This window comes from Pinus tabuliformis, chromosome 9, assembly GCF_031772625.1.
Source record: "Pinus tabuliformis cultivar Carrire ecotype Pingquan chromosome 9, CPIR1, whole genome shotgun sequence".
NCBI classification, from domain to species: domain Eukaryota; kingdom Viridiplantae; phylum Streptophyta; class Pinopsida; order Pinales; family Pinaceae; genus Pinus; species Pinus tabuliformis.
The window spans coordinates 250501594-250517018 of record NC_142307.1 but is presented as its reverse complement, the minus strand read 5'-3'; the positions used below and the strand labels follow the sequence as shown (position 1 = coordinate 250517018).

General features: G+C 41.7%; 1 protein-coding gene across 1 annotated transcript; it reads right to left on the bottom strand.

Moving 5' to 3' along the window:
* Positions 1–392: 392 nt before the first annotated feature.
* On the bottom strand, positions 393–6295 carry LOC149148134 (uncharacterized). Its single transcript, XM_089442081.1, has 3 exons — positions 4981–6295; positions 3210–4438; positions 393–3119 (listed from the first exon to the last, which is right to left on the bottom strand). Exons 1-3 carry the CDS (start codon positions 6293–6295, stop codon positions 393–395), a joined length of 5271 nt encoding a protein of 1756 aa, XP_089298207.1.
* Positions 6296–15425: the final 9130 nt, after the last annotated feature.

The window sequence follows — 15425 nt, the reverse complement described above, 5'->3', positions numbered from 1 at the left end:
TTTGCTTCATCTCTGTTTGCAATTATCCACACACTAGAACCCTCGAGCAATGTCTGCAACTTGAACTTCCAATTGGAACAATTTGACCAATTGGGCTTATTTCTCTCATAAAGGTATGTCTTTGCAATGTTATATTTTTTCCACTGGAAAAATCAGTAATTTTCATTAAGATTAGAAAATTACATATAGTAGATGCCGTTGGCATTGCTGTGATGTTCATACAAAATTCACCTCACAGGGTGATTGTATCAGAGCATATTACAAAATTGAGCTAGGTACATGCATATGTCTGGCTGTTTTAGCCTATTCGAGTTCACATAGGATCCATTTGCATACAAAATAACCATAGTTATGTACAGTTCCATCATGACAAAAAATACTATCCATTACTGTCAGCTATCGGGACTGTTGTCCCTCTGTTCTCTCTGGTCTATGTATGGCCTGTGGTAGAACCTGCGTTCTTCAGTTCCTTTCTGCTCCACAATTAGCCATTCGCCTCTGGGAAGTATCGAGGCCTCTTTGGATAATTTGTCAGCCTCGCTGTTATGTTCTCTGTAAATGTGTAAACAAGAGAAATGATTAAATGCTGCTTTGAGTGTGAGAGCATCATATAATATATTGCTGAGTGTGTGTGTATGACATGTAGTGACATTATTGATCCAGTTAACGACCATCATTGAATCCCCAAAAATGTTGAGATTTGTATGCTGATGTGATAAAGCAAAATGCAATAGATTCCGGATGGCAGAAAGCTCAGCAAAATTATTAGATCCTCTGCCGAATCCCATTTTTACAAGGTATCTGTGGTGTTCATTTATGTGCAGTACGAATCCACCTCCACATCCCGCATGGTTTGCTGCCCCGTCGAAGAAGGCCCACGGGGTCGATTTGTCAATAGTGGGCAGGGCCTGTATCGACCTGGTTCGAGGTGGGGGAGGGTCGGGTAATTCTTGGTACGCGGCGATGATGGTAGCTTCTGTCCGGGGCCATGATACTATTTGATCCTCGAAAATAATACGATTCCGCGCAAGCCAGGTATACCATGTTGCCACGAGGGGAAGATTTAAAAGTTTGGAGCCCGGGTGACTGTGAGTCCATGCAGTCCAAGCACCCGATAGTTCATCCCCATTCCAATTCCCTGCTATGCCCAATTGAGTGCATATGTTGTTCCATAGAGTGTGTATAGCCGGACAGTGTAGAAAAATGTGATCCGAGGTCTCAGATGCAGCCTTGCAAAAAGTGCACCAGGAAGGACCATATATGGATCTGCGAGTAAGATGTTCGCCCGTGGGGACGATACCTTTGAGGGCACACCAGAAGAATAGTCTGGAGCGAGGTGGAGCCTTTAATTTCCAAATGATATGCCACCACGAAGGTATTGGATCAGGTATTCTGTGAGAGATGAGTGCTCTGTATCCAAACTTTGGAGCGTATATACCATGTTCCGCCATACACCAAATGAGTTCATCAGGACCTTGTTTGATGCGAATATGGGATTCAGATAATGCAGTAATATAGTCATTCCATTCCTGATGCCATTGCGGGGGGAGATCGAGTTGCTGGGCCGATTTCCAAGCTTGTGAAAATATGTCTGAACGCAGATGATCGGCGATATGAGAAAAATTCCGGATATCTCGATTATGTAGGTGAGTAATGAGGTCACGGTTGAGGATGTGTCTGCCCCCACTGTTGATCCACGGATCCAGGCCAATCCTGCCCGACGAGCCATCATTAATTCTCCAAACTAGATTATCTCGAATGAGGGGAAGGGAATGAATCAAGGCCTTCCAGATTGATGAGCATCCCTTCGATGACCAAGTTGGTAATCTAGCCCAATCCATAATATTCTGGGGCCAGATATATTTGTGATAGGATACATGTGCCCATAGGTTTTGACTGGTTAATAAGGTCCATCCCATCTTGGCAGCTAGTGCCATAGCGAAATCAGGAAGGTCTTTGAGGCCCCATCCTCCCCATTTTTTGGGCAAAGATATTTTCTTCCAGCTAATCCAAGCAAAAATTCTTTTATCCTGACTCCCATTCCAGAGGTATCGGTTGCACAGCTGCTGAAGTCGCCCTAGGATATTCCTCGGTATCCACGCAAGTGCCATCCAGAATACCGGGGTAGCCTCTAAAACAGATTTAATGAGCACCAATCTGCCAGCCCTAGAGAGAAATCTGAAGCTCCAGCCTGTGAGTCTTTTTTCCAATTTGGCAACCAACCAGACCCAATCTGCTATCCTTTGACAAGTAGGCTTCAGATTGAAACCCAGGTATTTGAGACCTCTATCCAGAGGGAGGACATTGTAGGGGAATACCTGAAGGGCTAGCCGGGATTCCTGTACCGAAGTGCGAGAGCAGGTGATGGTTGATTTCAACTGATTTGGTAGCATACCTGTAGCAGCAGAGAATAGTTGTAGGATCTTTGAGAAAGTCCGAGAGTCTCGAACACTGCCATCAAGAAGTATGAGAACATCGTCCACAAAGAGCAGATGAGTGAGAGCGCATAGGTCGGATATGCGGAGGCCCCCTACATCTCCAGCCCTTTTTGCAGAGTCCATGAGGCGGCTGAGACCTTCCATGACCAAAAGGAAGAGCAGGGGCGATAGGGGGCAGCCCTGTCTCAGTCCTCTTTCGGAGTGAAAAAAGGGGGAGGCCGAGCCATTAATGAGGATACTGAAGGTAGGGGAGGTTATACAGGCCATGATCCAAGAGATGTAGGCATGAGGAAAACCCAGGTGGATGAGGATCATTTTTATATAGAGCCAGCTGACCCGGTCGAAGGCTTTTGAGAGGTCAATTTTGAGGAGAATGGCTTTTAGATGCCTGGACCAAATGGAGTGTATTGCTTCTTGGGCGAGACCAATGGCCTCGTGAATCTGCCTAGATTCAAGGAAAGCAAATTGTTGCGGGGCAATGGATCTGGAGAGGATAGGTCTAAGACGATTTGCAATGGTCTTAGAAATGATTTTATAGAGACAATTGCACAAGGAGATAGGCCTGTAATCATCGAAGGATTCCGGGGAATCAGATTTAGGGATAAGAGCAATGAAAGTAGAATTGATGGCATGATAGATGGAACCCGATGTCCTGCTCTCCTCGACCACACCCAGCAGATCCTGTCCCAGGACATCATAGAAGGCTAAGTAAAATTCAATGGTCCATCCATCCGGGCCAGGGCTCTTGTCTTTTTTGAACCATTTCAGCACTCCTTCCAGCTCCTCTGCCGAGACCGGGTCATTTAGAGCCTCCACGTCTTCTTCCTCCACAAATCTCGGGAAGTGATTTGCCACATTAATGATATCAGGTAGATTTACTTCCCGAGGACACTTATATAGATCCCTGAAGTGAGTGGTGCCCAGATGAGCGAGCTTGTTAAAAGTATCTGCGATATGACCATCCGGGGTAGGGAGCTTCCAGATAGTATTTGCAACTTTCCTGCTCTTGGAAAAACTATGGAAGAACTTCGAGTTTTCATCCCCTGCTTGAATCCATAATGCCCTACTCCTCAGTCTAATGGATTCCTCTCTCTCTTTGAGGATCTTTACTTTTTGATTCTCCAATTCAATTAGCCTGCATTTATCTGCTGCTGTTATGAACCCCAGCCCTCTTTCGTCGGTGAGAGAGCTTAATTCAGCTTCAATCTGGGTAAGCTGAGCCGTGTCTCGGTCCTGTTTCTCCTTTGCCCAAACAATAGATATATGTTTAATTTCAGAGAGATTCCTGCAGAACCCTTTAGCGAGAGATTCTGTGTCATTGATCGGGTGAGAGGACCAGTAATCCGATATCATCTTGACATATGATGGATCCTTCAGCCAGGTATGATTAAATTTGAAAGGTGCCTTGGGTTTCTTGAAAGGACCCTGAATCTCCAGGTATATTGGAGTGTGATCCGACAATCCCCCCGAGCCAACCCATTGTCTGTAGTGTTGCAAACGCTGTTGCAGTGTCTCCTTCATAAGGAATCTGTCAAGTCTGCGGGCAAGTGCAGCATCCCCAACCCGCCGATTCCTCCATGTAGGAAGATATCGCTGCATGGGTATGTCCATGAAATTTGTTTGCTCAAGCAGATTGGTCATATAGTCGGTAATGGGGTCAAATTGTGCTGCCGAGCCCCATGACTCCCTGAATCCCAGAGAGAAATTAAGGTCTCCTCCAATAACAACCCGGTCTTCATTCATCATAGAGAGATGTAGTAGATGCTGCCAGAACGATTCTCTCTGGGAGCAGGGAGCATAAACATTGACAATTCGAAGGTTCATACCAAGTTCAGCAGAGAATATGTCAAGCCCTAAAAACCCCGATCCTCCCCAAGTCGAGTCCACCTTAATGGAACGAGGGTTGATACCAATGGCCAGACCTCCAGATCGGCCAACGGCATCAATGGCAGAGTAGATCCAGCCTGGGGTCAAGGCTTGCATGGCCCGAGTAATCTGATCTGCAGTACAGAGGGTCTCTTGGAGCATGATGATATCGATAGGATCAGATTCAATGAGCCGCTTCATGGCTAGTTTCTTGGAGGAACTAGCCAGTCCTCTGCAATTGAAGGATAGGCACTTCATGGGGGAACACCTCTCGGGGTGTGTCCTGCTCTAAGGACCCCGTCAATGGTCGATTGCCGGCCAGAAACAACCTCTGCCCCGGCTTGTTTAATAGCCTTTGAGAGATGGGATTTTCTCCCTCTGGTATTCAAGGATCCCCCCTCAGGTATCGCAATGCCCAGACCCGAATGTCTGACAGAAGGCTCTTTGGCAAGAGTCCTTGACCGGAGAAAATATGTATGAGGTGGGGAGGGCTCCGAGGGAGACAGGGAGGGGCTAGCCGCGGGGGAGGAGGTGGATATGATGGGATCAGTGGTGCAGATATGGGGGGAAGATGTTAATGCACAGTGAACCATGGAAGTCTGTGAGGAGGATCCATACTCATTCATAACATCAAAAGAAGAAAGCAAGGGAGGGTTAAGAGAGCCCGAGACCGTACCCGCTTCTGCTGCCGAGCGTGCCCTGGTCTTTGGCGGTGAGGGTTGCCGAAGTCCCGGATCGACCACAGGAGAGGTTGTCGGTGGGGGCGGACCCGAAGAGGCAGGACGAGAGGTAATGGGAGATGTCGTCCTGGTTGGAGCCGGGGTACCTCTCGGAGTATCTTCTGCTTTCTTGTTGAGTGGGCAGTCCTTCGCAAGGTGTCCCACTTTGTGGCATCGTCTGCAGCGGAAGGGGACTCCTTCATAGTCCAATAACTGCACTCTGATACACCTTCCCCATTGAAGAGTGATCTGTTCCTCAAGTCCTTCACGGGTGTCTAGATGGACCAATATCCGCGCTAGGGTTCGGTTCCCAGATTCAACATATGTGCGATCGTAATCCAGATAGGTCCCCAGGGCATTTCCGATCCTAATGAAAACTTCTTCAGCCCAAAACGGCAATGGTAGACCTGGCAGGCGTACCCAAATTGGTCCGGCTCCGATCTGTTCCCGTTCTGGGTCGAAGAGGGGACTCCATCTCTTGAGGAGGACCGGGGCCATTTCAATATGCCAGTATCTGCCCAAAACCAAATTTGTGTGGCTTTCCTTGGAGAAATGAAGGGAAAACCATCCTCTGGGGAGGACATGGACCACAGGTAGGTCGAAAAGAACACCGCCCCAGATCTCCTTAACCCATTGTGTGAGCCGCTTCACCGAGTATGTCCTTCCCCTAACATGCCCTACCAACACAGTGTTGGCAATGTCCATGTATTCTCCGAGAGGCTTCGATTCGTCGAACTTGATGGAGATGTCCTTGGTTGTAGCCTTTACACACTTGATCTTCTTTTTGCAGGTGCGGGGAGCCGATGGATGGTCGACCAGGGGATTTGTAATACCATCCAGAGATGGGGGTTTTGCGGGCCGAACTTTGACAGCAGGGGTTTCAAAGCAGCCGGAGGGACGGACTCCCGAAGCTGAGGGATGAGATGCAGGGGGAACCGACGGAGGGGGGGAGGGCACCGAAAGGAGGGGAGGGGCCAGCGGATCAAAAGAGGGCGAAGGGGGCGTATGAGTAGCCAAGAAATGCAGAGAGCCCGGCGAGAGCGGGGGGACCTCAAATGGCGGAGATTCGATAGGGTAAGTTCCTGCAGAGGTCTGAGGGGTGCTTTGAACGGCCAGCGAGACGGAGGGCGGGTGCTGCGGCAGATCCGGAGCAGTTGAAGATGTAGACGGCGCAAACTGTGATCGAGAGGCGAAGCTAGGGTTTCTGAAAATAGCCTTGTCCGGCGAAGGATCCTCCGTGTAGTCCACCGCCTCTAGCTCCATGTCAGCCATAACTGTCTCTTGAACGACGACCGAAAGCGATTGGTGGAGAATCCGATGGAGATGTTGTTGCAGTAATGACCCAGGGCTGTGACCGCAGTGGTAAAACAGATCGAGAATGGTAAGAAAAACCCTAGCCGCGTCGTTCTGCAGTCGACAGCGAGGAGCCCTTCACCCTAGTCCCGTACGCGTGCTCGCCATCAGAGCGAGCCTTCGAATCCTTAGTTCATCTTTGCAATGTTATAATTCATTGTGACAAAACAATTTCAACAACACCCTTCTCTTTAACTCACGAGCACCACCAATAACTCATCTAATCAATAGATCCACAACTATAATAAGAGACCCACTAATCCAATCAACAGATCGTGTGATTCAATAATAGATTTATGGATCCAACACCATATCCTCCAACAATTGATCTGTGGATTCATTCAACCGATCCAAACAAGGGTTTCACTGAAAAAACAACAAATTTCACAGCACAATCATATGCATAGTCTTACGTCAGACACAACGCGTTGAAGAAAATTCTCTCTAAGTATCCCTGATCCACGCAATTTTCCTTCTTATTTCCTGTGCAGTATTGCACAATTTTCCTTCAATATAACTGTGCAACTCTGTGCAGTTTTCCCTTAATAAAACTACACATTCTCCTTTTCTGTGCTCTGTAGCAAACCCTGGAACTTTCAGTTGAAAAAAATAGATCCTCAACTTCACTTGTCCTCCTCATCTGCAACTCCACTAATCTCTGATGAAGCCTCCTCCGATCCACGCCAGAATTAACTACTGCACAAGTTTGTGAACAAGATCTACACCCCTGCATTCACTAGAAAAGGAGGCTTACCCACTCTCCAATCTCAACCACTAGGGTTCTCAGCCACAAAGGCTCAACTTACCATAGACCCAACTCACACAAAGCTCCTTCTCTGCCCTCTGGCGTTATGATACCAAGATGAAAAAGGGAAGACAAATTAGAAATGAAACTTGTAGTTCACAGCTGAGACGAGATACACCTAGAGACTTCCCAAGCAGTAATTCTCTTTCTCTATTGCATTATTCGTCAAATCCATAATAAACAAGATTATATTCAATTTATGGAGATCAAAACTATCTCCTAGAAAATAGGAACTAAATCTAAACTAAGACACACACACAATAGTGAAACAAACTTTCTCCATTAATTTCAAGTATTCTTATACATATGGATGATTTGTAGGTTGAGAATCGTCATATGACTCTTTGGTTGGTGGGTATTGAAGTTCTATTAGTTCATGTAAAAGGCCCAACCTCTTAGGGCACCTCCAACAAATTCAATCAGCATGTCCACTTCCTTCTATCTTATTTAAATAGCCAACACATTTTACTTTCATGTTAATCTTACCCCTTAGTGGTGTTCTTTAGCTTTTCTTTGTTTCTTATCATTTCATATGAGCCCTCTAGGTCATTTTTTGCGCACTACTATATACAATAGCTACGGTCAATACTTAATGCATTCTAGTTGACTAGTCATGTATATGTGATTATATGACTAAAAAAGTCAAATTTCACCATTGGTCTAATTTTTTCGGTGACAAACCACTATGGTAGAGGTATAACTATGACTATATTTTGTATTGGTGATGAATAAAAACATTGCTCATTTACTTAAAAAAAATTAAAATATATAAATAATTTTTATAAAGATGTGATCATTATAAATTACAACTTTTTGAGATTTGCATTGCATTTAAATATTCTTACAATAATCAAATAAATCGTTCCGTTGTTGCATTTAGGCACATGGGTTTATTCGGTGATAGGCGTGTCTATATCGACCTCGCCCCGCCTGGATGTATCGACGTTGACTTTATTTATCGGCAAATTTTTTTAATTTGTTGACGATCGTGATTTAACCCTAATAAAATATATTTTGTCTGCGTTCGAGATCGATCGTGATTTACGCTTAATAAAATATATTTTGTCTCAGTTCGAGATCGGTGGCTGTGGCTGTGGGGAATGTGAACCGTTGCTACGAAAAATATATATGCCCAAATTATTAAAATTTGCAATATTTTTTGAATTTGTTAAATGGTAATCGATGCGTTGTCGAACTGGAAGAGTCATAGCCTCGCTGTAAGGTGATGGCAGTGACGTTGATTAATTTGTCAAATTGTGATCGATGCGTTGTTGATCTGAAAGAGTCATATCCTCGCTGTAAGGTGATGGCAATGATCGCCAACACGCTTTTGTTCTATGCATATCAGCAATTCGGATGGCGTGAAATGTATTCGTATATCCTTCTTAAAAAACAATATTCACATCCTACATAAACCAGCCAGCAATAAACCTACACCAATATGAGAAACCTACAGTGCTGCCTCTGAGATGTAAGAATCAAAATCAATGAACGCCTACCAAGGAAGTTGTCAAATCGCTTGAAGAAAAATTTCTGGACGTTGTTAGGGTTTGTCATTTCTTATTTACAAGCGATGCAGTCATTATCAAGAAACAAAATTATTATTTTCCACAATACAAGGAAAATCAAATTATGAAGTATATAAATGCAATAGGACCAGTTGTTGAAAAAATAAAAATTATATTATATATGAACCACCTAGAGAAAAACACTACATATGTCATAAACTATGTCGTGAACAAAAAATTGTTAGCTTAAACCGCAACGGCTTCCACGAGGAAAATAGAAACCATAACACAACAATAATATATGCCTGTGGTATAATTTAAAAAAAACTAAACTAAGGTCCTTAGAACACTGTCAAATGCAGCTGAAAATAATTCATACCACATAATTCACTACTCTGTTAAATAATGCCCCATTCAAGCCATTTTCACTAAAAGCCAAAATGATTTCAATGAGAAAATAATTCACAATCACTTAACTAAACAAGGTGTAAGGTGAATGGTGAAATGCTCACCCCTTGCAGCCAGAGCCGCACTCGTAATTTCCTCCATAGCAAGACATTTTTCAGCACATAGAGAATCAAACTCCTCCCTAAACAAACTCAAAGGCCTCACGACAAAATCCCCCGAAACCCTAAAACACCAAAGCTGATAAAATCCCCATCAGACAATATTGCACTAAACAAACCATCACTCTAGTTGGCTATTTACAGAAAACTAAAATTAAAAATAAAAACACGTTGCTGCCCATGAGTTCTTCGCTGGAAACCATGACATCCCTGGCAATGCTTACGCCCTCTTTCACTATCCCTTTACCTTCTTTCCATCCATGAAGTTTAAAAAAAAAGGGAAAGAGTATTTTGGTTTCCCCTTCTTCAGTTACTCCTCCATCGAGCTTTGTTTAAATCCAGAAAGAAACGGTAGCAAAATAGTCCAAAACCTCCTACATCCTCAACCACTTTTGCATGGGTCGGCTCAGAATGAACTGTTTCCGCTAAGGAGAGAAAACTTGATTGAAATATTTTAGGTATCATACCTTAGTCTTGTTGAATAGACAAAGATGAACCTAATGCATCATTCTCATTTTCGGTCGTCTATGAGACAAATCGATGAAAAAAAAATCATGTGTCCCTTTTACCTCTTGCCATCGTCTACTACTACCAGAGGCCCCAAGTTCGATCCTCTTTCACATCCATGGGTGAAAGGTTGCCACAATATTCAAATTACCCTTTTGTCGAAATATTGCACGCCTTAAAACAAATACTATGGCATAAAATTGCACCAGCATGTAATAAACATATTAGTTTATATAGTACGGATAATATAAAGAAAGAGTAGCTTCAAGGGTTAGTTCAGTGGGTCAAAATCACTTGCCCTTTGTGAGGTCACATTGCCCGAAACCCTTGGGTTAGGCCTTGCTAGTTTAATTTTCTATCAATGTATAATGAAATATATATAATTTGGAAAATTCAATATCCAAATCCACTTAATATATATTTTAAAATTTTAAAATGTTAAAATATATTTAATTTTTCTAATTTTTAATATTCTCTATTGAATTGGCATAAGAGGTAAAACCACCAAAACAAAAGCAAACCCTCAATAAAATAAGAGAAGAAACAATAGATTTTTCCATGATTTAAACTTGAGACCAGGGATATTGTTTTCATGAACATTGATGCTAAGCCATGAAAATTTGGTAGGGCAGCGAAATTCACCACACAGGTGGATTCGAACTTGCGAAAGGGAACTCCATTTTTCATGGACTTTGATGTTAAGCTAGGTAACTCTCGTCAGGTAGTGCGATAATTGAGGATTAGCTAGTGAATATTTATGTAAGTTGATCAAAGTGTTCAATGGGTTGAACGATTAATTAGAAGGCAGAAGAACAAAGATGTGTTGAAACCTATAATTATTATAAGCATGTGTTGATTTATTCATTTTTATGAAAATAAACCATGGTCAATCATGGTCAATTATGATCCACTATGGTCAATGATGGTCAACCATGATTAACCATGGTTGAATTTCATCAACCATGCTAAACCTTGATTAAAATATCTTTCATCATGATCACCTATGATGGTCAACCATGGAGAATCATGGTCAACCACGGTCAGTCATGGTCAATGATGGTCAACCATTTTTTATAAAATCGAACATGGAAAACCATGGTCAATCATGGTCAACAATGGTCGAACACCGCATTTTGACAAAGATTGTATCTATATGAAAATAAACCATGGTCAACCATGGTTCAATGTTGCATTGTGACAAAGATTATCTCAATATGAAAATTAATCATGGTTAACCATGGTCCAACTTCGCATTGCGACAAGAATTGTCTCAAGATGGAAATCAACCATGGTCAATCAAGTCTATTTTAGGGTTTATATATCTTAGGTTTATAATGTTTATCCATTGAGTTTATTATTCCCTTGAGTTTATAATATCAATCCCTTAGGTTTATTAATCTAAGGGTTCATATTCCTAGGGTTTAACATTATTAACTTAGGTTTATAGTCCCTTGGGTTTTTTGTATTAATCCCTAGGGTTTATTATTCCCTTGGGTTTATAATATCAATTATGATCAACCATGGTCAACCATGTTTTATAAATTCAATCATTGTCAACCATGGTCGACCATATTTTATAAAATGAATTATGGTCAACCATGGTCAATCATGGTCATCCATGTTCCAACATCGCATTGTGACAAAGATCACCTCAATATCAAAATCAATCATTATCTCAACCATGGTCCAATGTTGCATTTTGACAAACAATGTCTCAATATGATAATCATGGTCAACCATGGCCAATCATGGTCAACCTTGGTTTAATATTATTACCTAGGGTTTATAGTATTATGGTCAACCACGGTTAGCCATGGTCAATGATGGTCAACCATATTTTATAAAATCAAACCTGGTCAATAATGATCAATCATGGTCGAACATCAGATTGTGACAAAGATTGCCTCGATCTAGAAATAAACCATCATCAACCATCATCAACCATGATCATCCATGGTCAATGATGGTCAACCATGATAATCCATGGTTGAATTTCATCAACCATGCTCAACCTTGATTAAAATATCTTTCATCATGATCACATATGATGTTCAACTATGGATAATCATGGTCAACCATGGTCGAACGCCATATTTTGAAAAATATGTCTCTATATGAAAATCAACCATGCTCAATCATGGTTCAATCTCACATCGTGACAATGATTGTCTCGATATGAAAATCAATCATGGTCAACCATGGTCCAACGTCGCATTGTGACAAGGATTATCTCAATATGAAAATCAACCATGGTCAACCACGTTTATTTTAGGGTTTATATATCTTTGGTTTATAATTTTTATCCCTTGAGTTTATTATTCCCTTGGATTGATAATATCAATCCCTTGGGTTTATTAATCTAAGGGTGAATATTCCTAGGGTTTAATATTATTGATTTAGGTTTATAGTCCCTTGGATTTTTAGTATTAATCCTTAGGGTTTATTATTCCTTTGGGTTTATAATATCAACCATGGTCAACCATGTTTTATAAATTCAATAATTGTCAATCATGGTCAACCATATTTTATAAAGCAAATTGTGGTGAAGCATGGTTAATCATAGTCATCCATGTTCCAACGTCACATTGTGACAAAAATTGTCTCAATATCAAAATCAATCATTGTCTCAACCATTGTCCAACGTTCTGTTTTAACAAACAATGTCTCAATATGCTAATCATGGTTAACCATGGTCAACCATGGGCAATTATGGTCAACCTTGGTTTAATATTATTCCCTTGGAGTTTAATATTAATCCCTCAGGTTTAGTATTCCCTTTGGTTTATAATATCAATCCCTAGGGTTTATTATTCCCTTTCGTTTATTATATCAATAATGGTCAACCATGGTTAGACATGATCCTACATCACATTGTGACAAAGGGTTCATATTCCTAGTGTTTAATATTATTCCCTTACGTTTATGATCCCTTAGGTTTTTAGTATTAATTTTTAAGGTTTCTTATTCGGTTGGGTTTATAATATCGGTCCCTAGGGTTTATTATTCCTTTGGGTTTATAATATTTATCATGGAGAACCATGGTCAACCACTAAATGCAATTGTGGTCAACCATCGTCAACCATATTTTATAAAATCAATCATGGTCAACCATGCTCCTACATCGCATTGTGACAAGGATTGTCTCAATATGAAAAATAATCATTGTTTCAACCATGGTCCAATGTCGCATTATGAAAAAAATTGCTTCAATATGATAATCATGGTCAACCATGATCAACCATGGTCAATCATGGTCAACCTTGTTAAACCATGTTCAACCATGTTTTATCAAATAAAAAGTTGTCATCCATGGCAAACATGGTCAACCATGGTCAAACGTCGCATTGTGACAAAGATTGTCTTGATATGAAAATCAACCATAGTTAAGCATGGTTAACTATGGTCCTATGTGGCATTGTGACAAGGATTGTCTCAATATGAAAATCAACCATGGTCAACCATGTTTATTTTAGTGTTTATAATATTTATCTTTGGGTTTCTATACATTGGGTTTGTAATATTAATCCCTTGGGTTCATAATCCCTTGAGGTTTTAGTATAAACCCTTGGGTTTAGCATTCCCTTAGATTTATAATATCAATCCCTTGGTTTATTATTCCCTTGCGTTTATAATATCAATCCCTTTGGTTTATTATTCCCCTGCATTTATAATATCAATCATGCTCAACCATGGCCAGTCATGGCCAACCATCGTTAACCATAGTCAATAATGGTCAATGTCGCATTCTAAAAATGATTGCCTCAAAATGAAAATCAACCATGGTCAACCATGGTCCAATTTCACATTATGATAAGATTATCAAGATATGGAAACCAAGCATGGTCAACCATGCTCCAACTTCGCATTATGACGAGGATTGTCTCAATATGGAAATCAACCATGGTCAACAATGTTTATTTTATGGTGTATAATATTTATATTAGGGTTTATAAACCTTAGGTTTATAATTTTTATTCCTTAGGTTTATAATATCAATCCCGTAGGTTTATTAATCTAAGGGTTCATATTCCCGGGGTATAATATTGTTCCGTTACGTTTATAATTCCTTGGGTTTTTAGTATTAATCCCTAGGGTTTATTATTCTCTTGGCTTTATAATACCAATTGCTACGGTTTATTATTCCCTTAGGTTTATAATATCAATCATGGTCAATCATGATCAATCATATTCTATAATTTCAATCATGGTCAACCATCTTCAACCATATTTTATAAAATCAATCATGGTCAACCATGGTTAATCATGGTAAACCATGCTCCAGCATCGCATTGTGGCAAAGATTATCTTAATATGGAATTCAATCATTGTTTCAACCATGTTCCAACGTTGCAATATGACAAAAATTCTTTCAATATGATAATCAAGGTCAACCATGATCAACCATGGCCAATCATGGTCCACCTTGGTAAACGATGTTCTATTTTTAATCTAACATTGTCATCCATGGTCAATCATGGCAAAGAATGGTCAATCACTGATCCAAAATGGATTCAGTTTTGCCTCCAGATCAAAGTCATCAAACTTAGTTGAAATTGTGATCAATTCGAACTACTTGATGAGATGATTCCAATGGTACGAACGGTGCAAAAATCTGAGTTTAGATGAAGAAGTTAAGGCCAGTCAAAGTTTCAAGGCAAACTAGGGAAAAAAGTCAAAGTAAAAGGAAAAGTGAAAGTCAAACAAGTCAACAGTAAATAGTCAATGCTTACGTCAGCAGGACACGTGTTGCCTCAAGAATGCGCCACATGTTTTGGATGATGTTAGCAGGGAAGGCGACATGGCAATTTTTTATTGGTGCACATGGGCCAATCCAGTGCTGAAACGTGGCAACCAAGATTTTCCCAATATTGGCATGCAAATCCAAAAATTTGGTGGTGAGGGAGGATCGAACCCCTGATGTAACACCCATGAGGCATTCGGGCGTTTAGGCAAAATGGGTGCACCCTCCGGGCACGTTTAATCGAGAAAATGATGGAACGAGCGATGGGCACACGATGAGTGGTGGCGAGCTAGGTGAGCGACTCGATGAGCTGGGTGCGCGCACGGATGAGGGAAATGAGCTAGCAGACACTAGTGAAGGGCAGAAAATGTGAAGTCATGAGAAATGGAAAAAATGGCTAATTGTTGATGCACCCGTGGAGTATATATGGGTGGGCGGTCCCGGGTGTAGGCGCCCTACCCCTAAGCCAACGTGAGAAAAATGCGAAGTCACCCCAAGGTGGGTCGGCTTGACCATTGGCCGAAACGCTTACCCCAGCTGGTCAAGCATATATATATGCGGAGGCAAAGTTGGAAGGAAGACAAGAAGTGCAAGCCACTCCACGAAGACAAGTTTGAAACTAGTTGGAGGTTCCAAGGGTGAGTCGAGATGCCCCCTCACAATGGGCAAAATAGCTAGTGCAGAGTTTCGGGTGCGAGACCCGCAAGCAGGGTAACCTAGGGAAAGGTCACCCACTAGGTGTGAAGCTTTTTGCGAAGGTTTACGGCAGGGCGTGGGTGCCTGCAGGTTGACACGGCGGTTGTGGTGCGCAACAGGCGTCCAATGATGGACAGGGAACGGTGTGATATGTGGTAGGCAGGTGTGCCCATGGTTGAAATGGGTGACATGAACCGACGGGCAGAACCACCCAAGCTGAATGGTG

What these genes read in the sequence shown, in the direction of transcription:
- LOC149148134 (XM_089442081.1), bottom strand. Translation starts at nt 6,295, where the DNA reads ATGGCTGACATGGAGCTAGAGGCGGTGGACTACACGGAGGATCCTTCG. An exon ending in ACGCTCGGCAGCAGAAGCGG is followed by an intron (nt 4,439 to 4,980) that starts GTACGGTCTCGG and finishes TCTGTACTGCAG; the next exon opens with ATCAGATTACTCGGGCCATG. An exon ending in CGGCAGAGGAGCTGGAAGGA is followed by an intron (nt 3,120 to 3,209) that starts GTGCTGAAATGG and finishes GTCCTGGGACAG; the next exon opens with GATCTGCTGGGTGTGGTCGA.